Here is a 19,199-nt window from a genome sequence, read left to right as displayed (position 1 = left end):
AACTGCTGAGCTCATTATAGGAGCTACTACTCAGAGCAAAACTGGTATAAACATTGACAACCGATTTGGCAGATCAAATTCATGGCAAAGCGCTACCAGCTATGAAAAAAATCTTAAATAGCAAGTGTCAGGAAGATCTGAAGATGAATTGGCACAAGGTTCATGTTTTTATGTTGTATTGTTTTAAAGATATGACTTTACAAAAATGTCAGAGTAAAACTGTCCTGCTCTGATGTTTTTTTGTTGGCACAATATATTTCTCTATTTTGACTTTTCATTGCTTAACCCTTTCATGCATAGTGGTCACTACAGTGGACAGCTATCTAAAAGCCATTTTCTTGTGCTTCCTGTGGACTTTTATGTTATAAATGCACACAGACCACTGAAGTGGACACTAATGCATCATAAAATATACCATCAACTACTGGCCATCAGCTGCAAATGCAAGAAATTATTTTTGTTAAATACAATATGGCTGACAGACAAAGAAGCATGAGAACCGACCCGGTCCCTCCTTCTACTGTAGACGACTCTTGCAAGTAAAAAACATATTGTGACATCAGATAAAGGAACTGATGTATTTTTCAAATAACAACTTTGTATTTGGACAAAATTACAATTGATCACATTAAAAAAAAATATATTTTTACAAAAAAATTTTCCTACCTTTTTTTATGCCTTAAGAATTTTTTTTTTTTTAAATGGAAAAACAATTCTGACACAAAGGATCATAATTCATGCATGAAAGGGTTAAGATGAATAAATGAGAAACCGTTTTGGTGTGTAATATCTGTAGGAAGAGCAAAATTGAGAAAGTATGAGGAATATCTCAAATGCTAGAGTGCACACTCTAGAAAATGAAGAATTCAACCACTAGATCAAAATATAAACCTGTGTCAAAGGTCACCCTGGCCCAATGACCTTTGACACGTCTTCCCCCTCTCTCACCGCTTTCCTGTCTGACAGCTGCCACAAGAACCGACAACATCTTTAAACAATTAAAACCGGAAGAAATTGCATAAAACTTACATTTTGATTTAAATTTTAATATTTAATATTAATATAATTTTAATATTTGATGGGGTGTATAAGACTGCAATGACCTGTGATGAAGATGAAAGAGTCTTCATTAATGTTTACGACCGTTGGCATGAAGTGTAATTTTAATGCAAATTTTCATTAAAACTTGTATTAAAAGTCCATTAAAATAGTCATTAAAAGTCTCATTATTTACCGAAAGTCACTTAATGACAACATTCATGAAAACTCCTTCATCTTCATGACAGTGTCATGTCAAATAAAATGTTTCTGAAAAAACATAGCAGATATGAAAAATTATCTGAAGATGGCATAATGCCTTGTGAGCTGCTGAAACTTTGAATGTTTCTAGCTGGAAGCATGTGAAGGTGGTTTGCTGGGGAAAGAAAGCAGTTTTTGCTGATTTTTTTGGATTTTCCATTCCTTTCAATGGGCCACAAATGATTATCAAAAGCTTATTATTTCATAAATTAAAGAAGATATTAATACCTAAAGACATAGCCATAAAGAGCAGAGCAGACGGTGATGAAGTTAAAAAAATGTTTGGAAGCAAATTGAATAAATGGAGGATATCAACAGTGTGAATGCTAAGCTTCAACACAAGAAGCATCGGGACCGTCGGCCTACCGGGAAAATGCCCGGTTCTCCTGACGGCCGGTCCGGCTCTGGATGCCAGTAATCTTTAGTTTTACATGTTTCAGGGCCGCTGTGGGAGCTGTTTGTACCCCCCGCCCTGCTCCATCAGTCATGTAGACACGGTGAGAACCAACTTTTCAGCTCACGCATCATTGCTTGAGCTCTACAGACTCTCTCGTTGTGCTCCTACAGGGGAAGAGGTCGCAGTGTTTTCAGTATCGCTCCAGGTATCACAGCCGGCTTATTTATGACCTGGACGATGGTTACAGCAGGGGCTGCAAGAGAGTTTGCCTGTTTCCTTCCTGGGTCCAGAAGTGCTGCAAGAACCACTATGGCAGAGACTGTCAGGGTAAGGAAGACCCCATCCGCGGGTGTAATTTCCCCAGGAACATTTTAAAATATTTGCATTTTAGTGTGTGCAGGTGGAGTTGAAAACCCGTGCAGTGGCCATGGAGACTGCAACGACGGCTTTTCAGGTTCAGGAACCTGCAAATGCCGACCAGGATTCACAGGAAAGGCTTGTGAACGTTGTCAATCTGGTTACTACGGTGACAACTGCACAGGTACGCCAGAAAAAGCAAAAGGCTCCAAACCAAAGATCTGCACCTCAATGTAAAGGAAACACATGAGACCTAATGAATGGGGAGTCATCGGTTTCTATGGTAACTCCCACATTCTGTTAATGCGCTAATGGCAGCGCTAATTGCTTAGCACGCTTAGCTTCCTATAAATTCACTTTTGTTTTGTAAACTTTCAGCTCAACAAAGTTCAACATTTGTGTTAAAGTTTTGGTTATCGACTGTTAGGATTTCTTCAGGCAATTAGAGGTTTATATTTATGCTCTTATTTTGAAGGCGGTGGAGCTTCCTCTCTTAAATAAATCACAAACAATAGAGAACAAGATCTAAACATAAATGCCACATTAGCAGCGTTGTAGAACATGGTTATTAAATTATTCTGGGTTGAAATCTTTAAGGGTTTAATGGGTTTCCTTAGATGGGATTTTTTAAATCTACTTTGAGACATTAATTCAGGGGTCGGGAACCTTTTTGACTCAGAGAGCCATGAAAACAAACATATTCGAATATTTATTTCAGTGAGAGCCATATAATATATTTTAAGACTGAATTCAACTAAATGTGAGTATAATAAGCCTCTGAATTTATTCTTTTAAATAATGTTGTTATAATACTCACCATTAATGTGACTTCTGGTGCTGCATGAATTTGCTGATGGCTTTGTAGTCTGGTTGGTACTTGGAAAGGTTAAGCTTCATGCAAGCGTTGAGGCTTTCATCCGTTAAACATGATGGTAGGTTGGACTTGATGTTGTTAAGATGTGAGAATGACTGCTCACACGCATACCTAGATCCAAACATGGTGCTGCTCAGCAGCTCTGGGCAGGCTTTCTTTCTGCTGTCTCCCGCCGGGTATTTTGACGCAAAGGTAGCATGGCGTGTGTCGAAGTGCTGCTTTACATTCGACCGTTTCATCGACGCAATTTTGTCATTGCAAATTAGACACACCGCAGAACCTGCTTTCTCCACAAAGGCAAATTCTTCGGTCCATTCGTCCTGAAATGTACGATACTCCTCGTCTTTTTTTCTTTTCGCCATCTTCTTCGTCGAAGGGTTAGCTTTGAGCTAATGCCCAAGCAGAATGATTCAAAAGGGGGCATTTACCTGTTTACCCAGCAACGTAGGCTATTATCATCCAATTAAAATAATGGACTGCTCCTGCAGCCAATAGCAAGCCTGAACAGGACATGAGCGGTGGAAAATTGATGGATGGATAAAAACTTGCTTTAATCCATCCAAATTAAATATTTTATGTTTTATCTGCGAGCCAGATGCAATCATCGAAAGAGCCACACCTGGCTCGCGAGCCATACGTTCCCGACCCCTGCATTAATTGATCATACTGTTTTAAAATTAGGATCAATTAGGATGATCCTAATTGATTGAATTGAAATGATCAGTTTTCTTTTGCTTTTTCATAAAGACATTTATTGTGAATTGGTGCTGTATAAATAAACTGAACTTTAATTTAAATGGCGTTTAAACTTGAGTACTAAACATAATCCAGATTGGAAAATCTGGATTATGTTTACCATAAATAAAAAAGTTAATAAAAGTTATTAGTGTCACATTTTTCCATTTCAAATAAAACAGTCTTGTTTGTTAAAGTAGTTTTCTGTTTATTTTGATAAAAAAAAGTTTGTCATATTCTTCCAGAATATTCTTGTGTAACAACAAACCCAAAACCAGAGATGTTCTCCAGCCATGATGTTTATTTTGTTCCCAGAATGCATTGCTGTAGAACTATAGACTCTAGTTCTGTAGATCTACTGCATGCTTTCTGGCTGCAGCCCTGTTTTCCTGCAGCCTGCAGGTGTGTGTGTGTGTGTGTGTGTGTGTGTGTGTGTGTGTGTGTGTGTTGGATCAGTGTGATCAGTGTGTGTGTGTTTCCCAGCCTGCAGGTGCGTCAACGGGCGCTGCATGGACGGCGTGGACGGCAGCGGTGGGTGTATCTGCCCGCTGAACTGGGCAGGAGATCGCTGCCAGTACGCGCTCTCTGATCCTAAAGGTGAGCCGTCGTTCCCAGAGACGATCCAGAGCCTGGATTCGTTACTTTCTAGATATTTTTCTGGTCGTTTTGTCTGGGAAACATCATCAGCTACCCTCAGGCTGCCTGACGTCAGACTCATTTTGTCTAAAGTTTGGGAGAAAGTTTCCAATGTCCACCTGCAGACTTAACCTGAATCAAAGTGGTGAAAAATGAAGCGTGATGTTTACTATTGTTTTGTAACTGGTCTCTGTGTGCAGGCCTGTCACAGTAAGCAATAAATCAAGTACGATAAATTAAAACAAACTCAATAATTTTCATATGCATGATCTATTGTTTTTCTCTTTTCTCTCTTCCTACCTAAAACTGGATGATAAAAGTCTTAGTCTGGTGATTTGGCCTCAACTAAACTCTTTTTGAAGGATCATTTTGTTTACAAAGACTTCATAATTCATTTTATTTGTTGTTTTATTTGTTTATTTTGGGTATTTTAAATCTCTTCCAGTCCGGTGTTAAATATTGATTATAATATAAAGTTTATATTTATGTGTTGTTTCTGTGCTGTAAGCTGCTGAAATGTTCTGCAGTCATTTAACTGGAGAAGAAGTGGGGACAAGAGAAAGAGGCAGAACTTCAACAAATCAGCTTTATTTAAAGGGCTGTGATCTAAAATGCATGAATTAACATTAAGTCATAAATGAATGCATGTTTTTAATGTATGTGTTGAGGAAGTTGAGCTGATGAGCGGCTGTCTGCAGGCGGGCCGTGTTCGCGGTGCCACGCCCGGGCCCGCTGCCTGTATGGAGACCGTTGTGAGTGTGAACCCGGGTTTGAGGGCAACGGGACGGACTGCAGTCCGGTTCAACGTGAGTAACATGTCTTCTGGGTACCAGCCTGACCCGCCTCAGGTTCTGATAAATGACCCGCCTCGTCTGCAGGAACAGAACCTCTTTCCTCACAAAGTGACATGAAACAACTGAAGTCATGTTTTGTTAGTCATTTTAGTTTGTTTCTTGCCTGCATTTAAATTTAGTTCAGTGTTCTCTCCTTGGCTTCCTGTTTACTTCAGCTTGTTGATCAGCTTCCTCTTCTCGCCGTCACTAATCGACCACCTGCTTCCTGTCCAGACATCTCAGAGATGACTGAGTCAGCCATGATGGCTGTAGGTAAATAACGTGGCAGTTAGAGGTCGATGTTGTGCTTAAAGTCTAGGAGAATGTAAGAAACGCTCTACCGTTCATTAATTATATTGTATGTCACAAAGAAGAAAAGGTTCCTCATCAGTGAGTGTGTGCGTGCTGTGATCTATGCTGGTTGAAAACCAGCAGTAACCATGGCAACAGACAAAGCCAATACAGAGTGCCAATCTAATTTGAAACAAGCTGCACCCAGCCGTTCTTTAGCTTCCACAAATAACAAAGCAGACATCTGTTGGAGGGAAATGGTTGGTTCTGGTTCTGCTGGAGGTTTCTTCCAGTTCCTTTCCACTATCGCCGCATGCTTTAGCGACTGAATCGGCTGAGCACATTATTAAAGAGGCAGTGTTGAGCAAAATCAAATTATATGGTTAATGTCTCATCAAAAACATACCTGGAGTGTTGCCTTGATTCTTCCATGCATGTTTGAGAAATCCTTTAATCACCATGGCAACCATTCAGCTGTAAAAAACACCTGGCGGGGCCGCAGCGCCACCTCTGAGCTGCGGTTTCCAAGTTGCTGAGTTTCCACCCACAGAGCAGCCTTCCTCCACCAACTCCCCCACTCAAATCCTCCAGACTAGCCTGCAGCAATTAGCAAACACCTGTTGAATCTGCGTATCACCTGAGCTCATTATGCAAGCTACTTCTTGGTGCTCGTATAAATTAATAGAGGAGCGATATAAACAGATAATACAGCTGATAGAACAATCAATATACAGAATATTCACTGAACTCCAATCCAGAACCGAACAGCATTCTGGGAGATGTAGGCAGAAAAAAGACTTTAGCCACTCAACCTCTCATGTTAGCTAAGTAAAGTTGGTGGAATTAACTCACTCATTCATTCTTTGGTTACCTGGCAACAACGTGTTGAGTACCTGGAAACAGCTGAGCAGCAGCAGTTCAAGGTTTCAGCACGATGCTGCACAACTGTTTAAAGATAAAAAACAACAGCAAGGAGAGAAAACAGGATCAAACAGGAAAGATCACATCACATTACCTGTATACAATCAAAATACAATACTTTGACCTTTTTGAATTCTGCACCAAAAAATTAACTAAAGTATGAAAAAACTAAAACTGCTACTATAACTAATCAAAACTAAACAATATTTAACTAATAAAAAACAGAAGAAGCATTTTAAAAACTAATTAAAACTAACTGGACAGTCACAAGGAAATAAACCCTTCCTCCGTGCCGCTGCAGCTCCCGACCTCTGCTCCGAATACAACGGCGGCTGTGACGTCAACGCAGACTGCAACCAGACGGGGCTCATCGTAAACTGCACCTGCCGCAGCGGTTACCAAGGAGACGGCTCCTCCTGCCAGCCAATCAACAGGTGAGCCCCAGATTCCCAGCGTTAGCTCCCGCCGTGACGTTTCCTTCAGCTGCTGTTTCTGTCTCCAGATGTGTTGAGCAGCAGAACGGCGGCTGCAGTGACTTCGCTTCCTGCAAGTTCACCGGACCGGTGAGTTTTCTTCGAGTCATCGGCAGAAAACGGCTTAAACATTTTGTACATTATTTTCTAATGAAAGAATAGTTGAGATAAAACCTGAAAACTCGCCCAGCTGATCCGAAAGCTCCTCGTTTCTCAAACAGCCCAGTCTAATCTGGAGACGCACCGATCCGATATCAGTATCTGTATCGATCACCAGACTGGAAAAAATCTAGGTCTGGTATCAGTCATTATGGCAGATCTATTCACTCTATTTCTACACTTTGTGCTCTAAGTGACATCATGCTTTATTATTTATTTTTTTACTGTGTATTTACAATTTCTAATTGCACTTTCTGAACCATTTGAAAGAAGATTTTTTTGCAGTTTTTTTTTTACATATCATCACTTTCATGAAATAATAGCCTAGATGATTTTTTGTCAAAAGTGATTTTTTTAAAAAAAAATTTTGGGGGGGTTCTCCGGGAGTATGGGGTACCGGGCCCTTTGATACGGGCTGTCAGGTCCCTGTATGACCGGTGTCAGAGTCTGGTCCGCATTGCCGGCAGTAAGTCGGGCTCGTTTCCGGTGAGAGTTGGACTCCGCCAGGGCTGCCCTTTGTCACCGATTCTGTTCATCACTTTCATGGACAGAATTTCTAGACCAGCCAAGGTGTTGAGGGGATCCGATTTGGTGGCCTCAGGATCTCATCTCTGCTTTTCGCAGACGATGTGGTCCTGTTGGCTTCATCAGATCGTGATCTGCAGCTCTCGCTGGATCGGTTCGCAGCCGAGTGTGAAGCGGCCGGGATGGGGATCAGTGCCTCCAAATCCGAGGCCATGGTCTTGAGCCGGAAAAGGGTAGAGTGCCTTCTCCGGGTCAGGGGGGGTGTCCTGCCCCAAGTGGAGGAGTTTAAGTATCTCGGGATCTTGTTCACGAATGGGGGAAGAAGGGAGCGGGAGATCGACAGGCGGATTGGCGCAGCGTCTGCTGTCAAGCGGGCGCTGTACCGGTCCGTCGTGGTGAAGAGAGAGCTGAGCCAAAAAGCGAAGCTCTCGATTTACCGGTCGATCTACGTTCCCACCCTCATCTATGGTCATGAGCTTTGGGTCATGACCGAAAGAACGAGATCGCGGATACAAGCGGCAGAAATGGGTTTCCTCCGTAGGGTGGCTGGGCTCTCCCTTAGAGATAGGGTGAGAAGCTCAGTCATCCGGGAGGGACTCAGAGTAGAGCCGCTGCTCCTTCACATCGAGAGGAGCCAGTTGAGGTGGCTTGGGCATCTGGTCAGGATGCCTCCTGGACGCCTCCCTGGTGAGGTGTTCCGGGCACGTCCCACCGGGAGGAGGCCCCGGGGAAGACCCAGGACACGCTGGAGGGACTATGTCTCTCGGCTGGCCTGGGAACGCCTCGGGATTCCCCCGGAAGAGCTAGAAGAAGTGGCCGGGGAGAGGGAAGTCTGGGCCTCCCTTCTGAAGCTGCTACCCCCGCGACCCGACCTCGGATAAGCGGAAGAAGATGGATGGATGGATAGACGGACGGACGGATGGATGGATGGATGGATGGATGGATGGATGGATGGATGGATGGATGGAATTTTTTTTGCTAATGGTCATTAATTTAGTAAGGTAACCAAAAAAGTCAACCTGTTAGTTTTTGTCAGTTTCAGTTTCTTTATTATTTATTTTACATTGGCTGTTATTCTTCTAATTGCACTGACTGAACAAATTAAAGTTATTTTTACATATTTGACCAGCTTGTGAAGCTATTGGTGGACTAAATGTGCTGTTCTGGTGCAGACTGACTAAATAAATGTGTAATTCAGTACATTTATGTCTGTGTTTTAAAAACAGAAACGTTTGAAGTTAATTCAGCAGTTTCTCTGTATCAGATCTGCCGATACTAAACCTCATATATTGGTATCGAAACTGAAATAAGTGGATCGGTGCATCTCTGGTCTAAAGACGCGTCCTGCGCTCGTGGAGAAGATGTCAGTTCGCTAAATAAGGGCCAGATCTCGTCTCCATTGTGATTTCATCCCTCAGAACGAGCGCCAGTGTGAGTGCCTGCCAGGGTATGTGGGTAATGGAGTCCAGTGCCTGGAGAAGGTGATGCCCCCTGTTGACCGCTGCCTGGAGGAGAACGGAGGCTGCGACCCAGTGGCCACTTGCCAGGACCTTCATTACCATGGTAACGCATCAGTTTCCTGTCTTTGGTTTGTGTTTGATGGTTCCCAGCCGGCGAACGATGTTTCCTTACAGCTAAAGCAGCTGCAGCACATCTGTCCCACCGTTCAGCTAACAACAGTAATGTAATGTTTTAATTGTTGATTCTATGTTGCATGACTTTGTCTTTTTGTGTTTGTTATGATGTAAAGCACTTTGAAATGCCTTGCTGCTGAAATGTGCTAAAAAAATAAAATTTGATTGAATGATTGATTGAACAGTAACGCTAGCTAACAGCAACTTTAGCTCATCTGTCCCGCCACTCAGCTAGCTTAGCTGTCTGATGCAGTTTCTATAACCGATCTGTAGAGGGCGCCGACAGTTCCTGAACATTCCTGAAAGCTGCTTAGTGTTGAAACACTAAACCGCTGATGTTGCCATGGCAATAAATAAGCCACTGCACGTTTTGGCAAAAGCTGTTACCATGGTGACACAGCTGTAGTATTTTTTTTAATACAAGTTTCCATAGCAACTTATTGAAAGTTGTGAGCCACCAGCAGCAGTATTAAAGCAGTAGCCAGCTATGTCTCCATGGTAACCACTGAATCCACAGCGGCTGGCCTTCACAGCATCCCTGTAACCATAGTGACAGTAGATTGATTGTTGAGCCCGTTAAGCCTGGAGCTTGTTAGAGGCTGTTTTCCAGTTTATCTGCTCTCAGGGTGAATTTAACCTTCGGTTGTTCCTCAGCCAACACAGCCGGAATCTTCCACCTGCGCTCCCCAGAGGGGAAGTACAAGATGAACTTCAGCCAGGCGGACGCCGCCTGCCAGGCTGAGGACGCCACGCTGGCCACGTTTCAGCAGCTGGGGGACGCTCAGCAGGTAAACAAACCCGAACCGAAAGCTTCTGACTTCCTACTGGGACCGGGAGTTTCTCCAGAGTTCATGGAGGAAAGTGATCTTAGGAAGGAAGCCAGTTTTATCCAATTAATCATCAGAATAATCGATTACTACAGGTAAAGAAATGCTGTGAGCTGAAGCAGCCGTAACGTTCTTGGCGTAACGTTCCTGTCGGGTCTCTGCAGCTCGGGATGCATCTGTGTGTCGCCGGCTGGATGGCAGGAGGCAGGGTGGGCTACCCGACTCGCTTTCCCTCTGACAAATGTGGCGACAACCACGTGGGCCTGGTGATGTACAGAGACCCGGTGGACCAGAGCAGCGAGTACGACGCCTACTGCTACCGGCTCAGAGGTACTGCGGCAGACAAACTACCTGCAGTTTCTGCTCAGAAATGAACAACGTTTCCATTAACCATATTACGACACAAATTGGAATTACAAAAATTCATTTGCTTAATGGAAACAGAAATTTCAAAAAGACTTGTGATAAAGAGTCTAAGCGCTGGGATGAGGTGGTTCTTCAGCTGAATTGAATCAGATGTATTTTGCAGAACTGCAATGAAAACTAACAGTGCACTGATTTCCTTTATTTTGGGAGATCAGTGAAGCTGATCAGTGAAGCTGATCTTATCAGCAAAGGTCTAAAAATCCACCGCTGTCCTCTTCCGCTCTCCTGGGTTTGACTGACGGCCCATCTGGTCATGTCTGCAAGTTTGCAGTTACCAAAAGTCGCCCCATTTCTGCCAACTCAGTGACTTTCCTGCTATATTTAGCAACATTTCAGACAAGAACAGTTGGCATCGGCCAGAATCAGGAGGTCCGATTTTTTAAAGATCGGTAATTGGAGATTGGCCAATAAACTGCAATCGCTGCACTCCTCATGAAAACACTTTTTCTTATCACACAAGTCATGTGATCAGCAGCTCGATGTTACTACTGGCGAAAGCCACAAACAAGACAACAGGAAGTGGTCTTCTTTGTGTTTTGTTTTTGTTTGTTTTTTTCAGACAGTGTGCAGCTGGCTCTTCCAGAGCTCTCACAGCATCACACAGCTCATAAAACGTCATTGGGACATGTTGAATCCATCGCTGTAATGTAAAATTGCCGACTTTCCCCAAAATGCTGCATATGTAGCCGCTCGTAGCGGCTTGTTGCTCCAACGCTGATCTCTCCTCTGATTGGCTGATAGATAATGAGCACCATGTCTTTATTATGAATGTTATCTCATAACTGTGTACATCATGATTTTTAATGACTTGAACAAACTTATTCACATGAATTTAATTAGATTTCTTATTTATTGAAAACACCTCAAATGTGAAATTGTGTTTTTTGGACTTCAGCAGAATATAGTCAAAGTTTTCTGAACATTTTGTTAATGGAAACGCAGCTGCAGCTTCCAGCTTCCAGCTGTGAAGTGCAGCTCCTGATGGCGGTGTCCATGTCTCCGTGCAGAAGTGTCCTGCTCGTGTCCTGACGGCTTCGTTGGAGACGGGGACTTCTGCAACGGGGTCCTGACCAGCGTCCTGGCAGCAACCAGCAACTTCTCCATCTTCTACCGGGTGAGTCTGCTGCCTGCCAGGCTACGGCCGCAGGTCGAACACTAAGATCCACCAAACTCAGTCCAGTCTGACTCAGCCTGACCGGTTCTGAGGGGCAAAATTACAAGATTTTAATCTGACAGCAGCACATTTCTTTGCTGTTTGAAGTAACTTTAAAATCCTGATTAAAGCAGGAGTTTGTGGGGGATTTTTATGAGTTACACAATCAAACTTTTATAGGCATGTTGCATGTTACTGTTCACATCCGGAAATTTCTCACATATGCACAACGCTGGAGGACACAAAGACAATTTTTCCACTAGCCATCCGTAGCCGCGCCGCCGCGGTGGAACAGTTCCCTTAATAAGATGAAACCTGGAGATGTAGATGTATTATTAATTTAGTGCAGCACACCACAGCAACAGGAGAATAATGCTGAAAAACCGTTGAAGAATAACTCAAAACCGCTCACATTCCTCATTTTTCTTGCTCTGTATGTCAGCTACGCTACGCACAGACTCGTTACTATAGCAACTGACTGACAACAGTTCCACTATCAGGATTAAACACCAAAAACACTCTCACATTTCCCACACCAAGAACAGAACATTCAGTCCATTACAATTTTCTGTTTTCAGGCTTGATGTTTATTTTGTGATTATTAATAAACGATCGTCTGACCACAGCAGTGATTGATTAGCTCATTAAAAGATCTGCTCTACTGAGGATCTGTCAGTTGGTGTGTGGGTCACCTTTTATTTTTTAACTGACCTGAAACACACAAAATTCCACAGCTTCATATCTCCATGTTCTCATAGTCAAGCTAGCATAACTAACCTACTTTTCCTCACTTTTTTCTTAATTAATCTTTTTCTTGACCTTGTTATCTATTTTTCGGAATGTTGACAATTAGCAGCAAAGCACAGCGTCCCTTTTTCTTTTATACATCAAGCGTACCTTTAATATTTAGCGTGTTATGTTAATAACTTGACAGCTGAAACCATCTAGTCATCATCAGCCTGCAGCTTGTTGGGGATCTTGTGAGCGTAACGTCACGTTGCAACATGTCAGTAGCATTAATTTGCGTTTTTTATCAGAGGAATAAATGGGGGTTCATTTTTCTAAGTGAGTCATATTTCCACTGTTATTCATTTATTTATAAATGTTAGTTTTTACTAAATATTGAATTAGCAATATTAGCTAAATGTTTAGCTTTAGCTTACAAGCTAAATATTTACAGGCTACTAAGTATTTAGATCAAAAGCTAAACATGTAGGTAGCGAGCTAAATGTTTATCCTGCTAGCTTACTGTTTAAGTGATATTGGTTAGCATGCTAAATATTTATCTTGCTAATGAAATACTTAGCCTGCTAACTGCTTGCAGAGCCTGAGGCCGTTGTTTGAGGAGACAGAAAGTTTGTGTGACTGGTTTCTGAGTAAACGGTTTTCTTGTAGCTGTTGTTGGACTACGGCGGCTCGTCCTCTGAGGGCCGGCAGCTCCTCGAAATTTTGGCTCACAAGAAGTCTGACGTCACGCTGTTTGTTCCCCATAACTCTGGATTCACTCAGAACCAGGTGAGCTGCAACACCTGCTCTTACTGCATCTTCTAAATTAATGTTCAACCCTAGTGAATAGATTCTGAGCAATCATTAAGAGACAGCTTCATTCCTTTGTGATTAAAACAAACTGTAATGTAAAATTGGCGACTTTCCCCAAAAAGTTGGCTGGGAACCAGTCTGCTGATGGTTCCCAGTCTGCTGATGGTTCCCACTCTGGTTTGGGCCGGTATAGGTGCTGAATGAAATTAACTTCCTGCTCAGTTCTCCAGCATTTTGTTTCTCTGCTCCTCAGCTCTGAAACAAAACTGCCTGAAAACCTTAAAAACTCAGAGTTTCTTTAAATGAGGACTGAAAACCTGTTTTCTGCTTAAAATCTGAATTTATTTTCTTTAAATTTCTTTTTTTTTTTTCACACAGTTCTTGTTTTTAGCACAGTTTTCTTTATTGTCCTGTAAAGACTATTGCGGAAATATGGCAGAAGCTCGACCCAAAGTACCGCATCAGGATGCCTGGTTAGCCAGGCCCTAGGCTTTACACCGTGGCCCATTGGACCCGTTCAGAACCAGCGTGTTCAATGAAACTGAGCCACTTTTTGTTCTGTTTGGTCTTTTAAGTCTCTTTCTGGGAGAGATCTAGAATATCACACCTCAGCCAATCACAGCAGACGACCATTTAAGGATCTGAAGCACCAGGAACGCATCGCATCACGGCTCGGGTTCAACCTGACCGTTACCTACGGCAACAATGAGGTGAGGACGCACAGCAGCAACCGGCGCACAAAACGAACCCAAACCTGGTCGGAGTGACTTTATTCCTGATTGATGAGGAACATTTCACTCACAGGAAACAAATTTTCACCTGAATATTTGTGACCAATCAGCAGAGAGAAGCCAAAGGAACAGTAAAAGCAATCCTGAATTCAACCAATCAGACGGCAGGGACTCAGGAAGTGATACTGCAGCTAATGAGGAAGAACAGGGAGGAAAGAGAGTGAAGGTTGAGCTGCTGGTCGACATCAGAGGCCCTGGAGTCGATGGGGAAGCAGATCTAGACTCCGGCTGGAGAAAACTGAGAAACCTGAGTTTCTTCAGGCTCTCCAGCTGGACTGCAGTCAGAAACAGATTCAGGCTCAGCTTATTACAACAGGAAGTGGTGGAGAGTAAAACAGTTAGGAAATGGTTTTTAAAATCTGAGAGCTGCTTCATGACGGGGTGAAGAAGAGTTTGACCTTCAGCAGGGTTTTCCTTTAAAGGGCCAGCATCATGTAAAATGGACTTATTTTTAGCTTTAGATCATGTTAGAACAAACCTAAAGTGTTGCTTTGATTCTTTCATGCATGTTTGAGAAATCCTTTGATCTCCATGGCAACCACTCAGCTGTGCAAAACGCCTGGGTGGACCTAGCCCCGCCTTCGAGATGAAGCTCCTCCCCCACTCAGGTCCTTTGGACTAGCTAGCAGCAATTAGCAAACACCTGGAGGAACTGCTGATCTCATTATAGGAGCTGCTACTCTGAGCAACGCTGGTAAAAACTTTGTTAAAGGGTCAAACGTTTCAAAAGAGCAGGAGTTTTTAAAGAGACAGAGGCCCAATTTCAAGATGTTCAATTACAAAATATATACACATATAGTATTTTTGAAACAACTGATGGTGACATAGTTACTTGATTATGTTATAAAATGGCACTATTTGCCTGAAAACAATGTTCTGATAGAACAGAGAAACCTGCAGTTTCTCTGGAACCAGGTCGGATCCGGGTTCAGACAGAAACTCTGTTGCTTTTTCCAGCTCTACTTTAATTATTTTGCATTATGGCTGCAGACCAGAACCATCTGTTATTAACCAGAACCGTAGAATCATTGAAAACGTCTAATCATCCTTCTGGGTTGTCTGAAACATGAGAAATCACTAAACAGAACCATTTTTAAAAAGCTTCACCGGATCGTTCCTCAGCTGCTCCACTTGTCTGTGGCGTCCCACTGGGCTCTGATCTTAGTCCACTTTGGTACTTTATGTTTTTCCTTTCAGATCCACCCTGAACCAGTTAAACTAACTTAAGCTGTTTGATTGTTTTAAAATCATAATTTAAGATCACAGCACAGTTTGAACTTTAGATTTCACGACGACATTTTCTAACAGACAAGAGCTGGTTTACTGTTTAACCTCCATCAATTGGGAAATAATCAGAAATGCTCAGTAAAGACAGCAAAAGAGAGAAACTGGCCTATTTTTATTTTCCCAACATGTTGTCTCAAGGCTCCTTACTAATAAATAATTTGATCCAACTTCCTAAAATATTCAAGTTTAATTCCTTATTCAAACTGCTAAAAAAGTTTCTAAGGAACCAAGCAGAGCGTTGAGTCATTGACTTTGCAACAGTCCCTCATAACGAGCATGCACGTGGCGACAGTAGAGAGGAAAACCCATCACCAGCTTCACCAGACCAAGAGTAGAACATCAAGAGGTTCTGGACTGGCCTAGTCAAAGCCAGGATCTCAGTCCTATTAAGAATGTATGGCTGGGTTTCTGATCATAACCAGTTCAGTTTAGGAAGACAGGAGTCCAGGTGTCCAGTCAAATCTGCATCTGGAGGCGTCAATATTCATCTGATGGGAACCAACATTCATGTCAATGTTTGGCTTATGTAATTATTAATAATTATACTTAGTCATTTATTATTAATAACATTTTTAACGTTTTCTTAGCTTGGGGGAAGCTAAAGAACCAGACTCAACCAGACTGAAATTAAATTCTGGTTCTGAAGGAATGAAGTCGGCAGAAACACAACGAGAAATAATCACTGGCTGATTTCTGATTCAGTCTGATAACTTATTAAAGCAAAACCGAATGGTCCCATAAACCACCCTTCCTCTAACTACCCGCCACGCAGGCTAACTACCCGCCACATAGGCTAACTACCCGCCACATAGGCTAACTACCCGCCATGCAGGCTAACTACCCGCCACGCAGGCTAACTACCCGCCACATAGGCTAACTACCCGCCACATAGGCTAACTACCCACCATGCAGGCTAACTACCCGCCATGCAGGCTAACTACCCACCATGCAGGCTAACTACCCGCCACGCAGGCTAACTACCCGCCACATAGGCTAACTACCCACCATGCAGGCTAACTACCCGACACGCAGGCTAACTACCCGCCATGCAGGCTAACTACCCGACACGCAGGCTAACTACCCGCCATGCAGGCTAACTACCCGACACGCAGGCTAACTACCCGCCATGCAGGCTAACTACCCGCCATGCAGGCTAACTACCCGACACGCAGGCTAACTACCCGCCATGCAGGCTAACTAGTGACGGAAAGACAACAGTGAGTTGTACTGAATGATGAAATGAGGATCCAATCAAACAAACGAACAAACTGATAAAATGGAAAACTGAAAATAACTTTTCCTCTTTATTCGCTGGCTCCTCTTCCTCCCCCTCCTCTTCCTTTCCATCCTCCTCCTCCTCTTCCTTTCCCTCCTCCTCCTCTTCCTCCCCCTCCACCTCCTCTTCCTTTCCCTCCTCCTCCTCTACCTCCCCCTCCTCTTCCTCCTCCGGTTCCCAGAGCTGTAAGCTGGTGGACCAGCGGCTGCTGTTGCTGTGGGACGTTCCAGCTGTCAACGGGATCATCCACGTCCTGGAGGCGCCGCTGACGGCCCCCGCCCCCCTGGTGAGTCACGCCCCTGCCCCTTTAGCTGAGGCTCTGGAGGCCCACGTTGACCCTTGACCCTGGTGCACATTTATATTCAGCTGACCATCTGGTGCAGGTCCAGAAGTGGGTTCTGCTGGTCGGTTCTGATCCCGGATCTGCACCGTCACCAGAACAATTTCCTGAACCGACCAAATGAAATCTCAGTGAAGAAAGTTATTAACTGTTAGCTAGAAATGGAGACGGACTTCAACCTCCTGGAAAAATAAACATCTGGCCACCAGGGGGCAGCGCAGCAGCACCGCCTCTCCTGATTGGCTGGCAGTTTGTTGTTGCCAGGCGGTTTTACGGCAGAGAGCAGATGACTGAACTGTTGGAACAGGAAACAGGAAGTGAGGGTCCGACCTTCTCCGTGTTAATGAAGAGGAGCTCCGACATCAGGAACCAGCTGGTACTGGATCTCGGACCCGGAACCAGAACCGTCTGTTCCTAGCTTCCAGCTGTGCAGCTTTTCATTAATTATGGATCCAACCAGAATCAGAAGATCTATAATCAACAATTCATCCGAGGTTGACTGGGGTTAAAATAACGGGTCCAGTATGGTCCAAATCTCCTGGTTCTGACTGGACCAGAACCAGGAACATCAGTTCTAACATTCCTGTTTCCTCCAGGTGATCCACAGCAGCTCCGTAGGCCACGCCCACTCCAGCGGCAGGGTGGCGGCCATCTTGGTTACATTGCTGGCGTGTGCATTGGCGGCTCTGGGGTTCTACCTGTTCAGAAATAAGATGGACGCCTTCAACTTCCACTACTTCAAGGTAACACCTGTGGGGAAGTTCTGACCCGTCTGGGTCCAAGCTTCCTGACCCTTGGCCTTTAACCAGCCTCCCAGTGGTTCTGCAGGGTTCTGGATCGTCTGGGTCATCTGAACGGTTCTAGACGTTCTGGATCAATTGGACTGGTTCAACCAGTTTACTAACCTTTAAATGGACTCTGAACCCGTTTCTCTGACCTGGTGGTTCCAATCTGACGGATTTGACCCATCGATTCCAACCTAGCTGTTCCGACCCGGTGGTTCCAATCCGTCAGTTTGGACCCATCAGTTCTGACCCGGCTGTTGTGACCCAGTTTCTGTGTGACAGAACGAGGATGAGGACACTCCGACCCGGCCAACGCTGTTCTCCATCCCCAACCCGCTCTACAGCGGCTCCAGGGCTGTCGCCGAACCGTTCCAGGTGAGTCGGTCCACCCGGTTCTGGATGGACTGGACCGGGCCACATGTGGATTACATGTGTTTATATGGCGGTTCTGTGCCAGAACCACACCGGTTTGGGTCACAGCTGAACCTTTCTTTCTTTCTCACAGGAGGTGAGTGCAGCACCAGAACCAGCAGAACCGCCAAACATTCTGGACTTGGACCAGTAAAACCAGTTCTGCCTTCCTGGAAGTGACCCATCCACATTGTTTTCCAGATGTTTGCATTAGTTTGGTTTTTTACCCGACAACAAGTGACTCCAGCAGTTACAGGAAGCTGGTTGATCCAGATTTATCATTACTATGAATGATCTGATTCTGATTAAAAGGAGATTAAAATCAATACTTTCTCTAATTCTGCAACCAAAACTCTCTGGTTCTCTGTCTGGTTCTGCTCGTCTCTCAGATCTGTTCTTTTGGACCCAGAAAGAAAATAAAGTTGATTAACAGGCGACTTCCTGGTGGTGTGCTGCTGACTCTTATATCTGTCAGATTAAAGGTTGATTCTCTGAAACTTGGTCAGGATTTAATTTTTAATTATTTGTTCTCTTGATTGGAAGGTAGAAGAGAGAAACCCAGACTGAGTCCAGTCTGGTTCCATTCACTCCCATTATAATCGTGTTACTGATGGACGGGAATCCTGGCAATTTAAATATCTTTCTTTTAAAATCCTTCTTAGAGTTTTCCAGACAATAGTGAAAAACACAAAAACTGCACAAATTACTGAAGTTGTTTTTTGTACTGTTACCATTAAAAAATCTCCCCTTCAGTTCAACCTTATCAGTGGAGACACATTGTTGATGTTACATTATAAAATAACTTACAATTAAGTTTTGGTAAAGATCAATGTCATTTTCACAGCGTTGTTGTTAGCAGCTGCTGAAAGTAACTAAAAAAGTTACTTTTAATGTAACTTAGTTACTTTCCAAATCAAGTAGTCAGTAATCTGAGTTACTTTTTCAAGGAGTAATCAGTAATCCGATCACTGTTGATGACATCCTAACTTCACCATAATGCCTCTGTTGCCTTTCACAATATGCAGCAATAAAAACAAGCAACACCACAAAACTAGTCTGGGTGTTTTGGTGATGAAGAGGAAATGTTTTATCTGCGTAGTTTGAAGAATCTAAAGCTAGGTTGGATTTGTTTATGCTTAGCAAGAGAGCCTGATGAGTGGAGTGGAGTAAAGCAGCGTGGGGTGGCGCAGTGTAGTGTATCTAAAGCGTAGCCTAGCGTGATGTAGCATA

The 19,199-nt window shown here is 43.6% G+C and overlaps 1 protein-coding gene across 3 annotated transcripts in view; it reads left to right on the top strand.

Moving 5' to 3' along the window:
* Positions 1–18,411, top strand: part of stab1 (stabilin 1) — a 60,596-nt gene extending 42,185 nt beyond the window's left edge. For 2 of the 3 annotated variants that reach the window (XM_028002546.1, XM_028002548.1), the window contains 17 exons: positions 1,740–1,796; positions 1,867–2,023; positions 2,088–2,237; positions 4,146–4,259; positions 4,997–5,104; positions 6,645–6,777; positions 6,846–6,906; positions 8,919–9,063; positions 9,789–9,922; positions 10,126–10,291; positions 11,395–11,501; positions 12,936–13,055; positions 13,655–13,789; positions 16,615–16,719; positions 17,370–17,516; positions 17,841–17,933; positions 18,064–18,411. In XM_028002546.1, the coding sequence (XP_027858347.1) occupies positions 1,740–1,796; positions 1,867–2,023; positions 2,088–2,237; positions 4,146–4,259; positions 4,997–5,104; positions 6,645–6,777; positions 6,846–6,906; positions 8,919–9,063; positions 9,789–9,922; positions 10,126–10,291; positions 11,395–11,501; positions 12,936–13,055; positions 13,655–13,789; positions 16,615–16,719; positions 17,370–17,516; positions 17,841–17,933; positions 18,064–18,123 (1,992 nt within the window). In that variant the 3' untranslated portion in view covers positions 18,124–18,411. Of the gene's footprint in view, positions 1–1,739; positions 1,797–1,866; positions 2,024–2,087; positions 2,238–4,145; positions 4,260–4,996; positions 5,105–5,307; positions 5,458–6,644; positions 6,778–6,845; positions 6,907–8,918; positions 9,064–9,788; positions 9,923–10,125; positions 10,292–11,394; positions 11,502–12,935; positions 13,056–13,654; positions 13,790–16,614; positions 16,720–17,369; positions 17,517–17,840; positions 17,934–18,063 lie in introns of those variants that run through there. The other variant, XM_028002549.1, reaches the window with a different exon arrangement.
* The last annotated feature ends 788 nt before the right edge of the window (positions 18,412–19,199 follow it).

Source organism: Xiphophorus couchianus, chromosome 20 (assembly GCF_001444195.1).
Source record: "Xiphophorus couchianus chromosome 20, X_couchianus-1.0, whole genome shotgun sequence".
Classification (NCBI taxonomy): Eukaryota; Metazoa; Chordata; class Actinopteri; order Cyprinodontiformes; family Poeciliidae; genus Xiphophorus; species Xiphophorus couchianus.
This window is presented reverse-complemented; position numbering and strand designations above follow the sequence as displayed.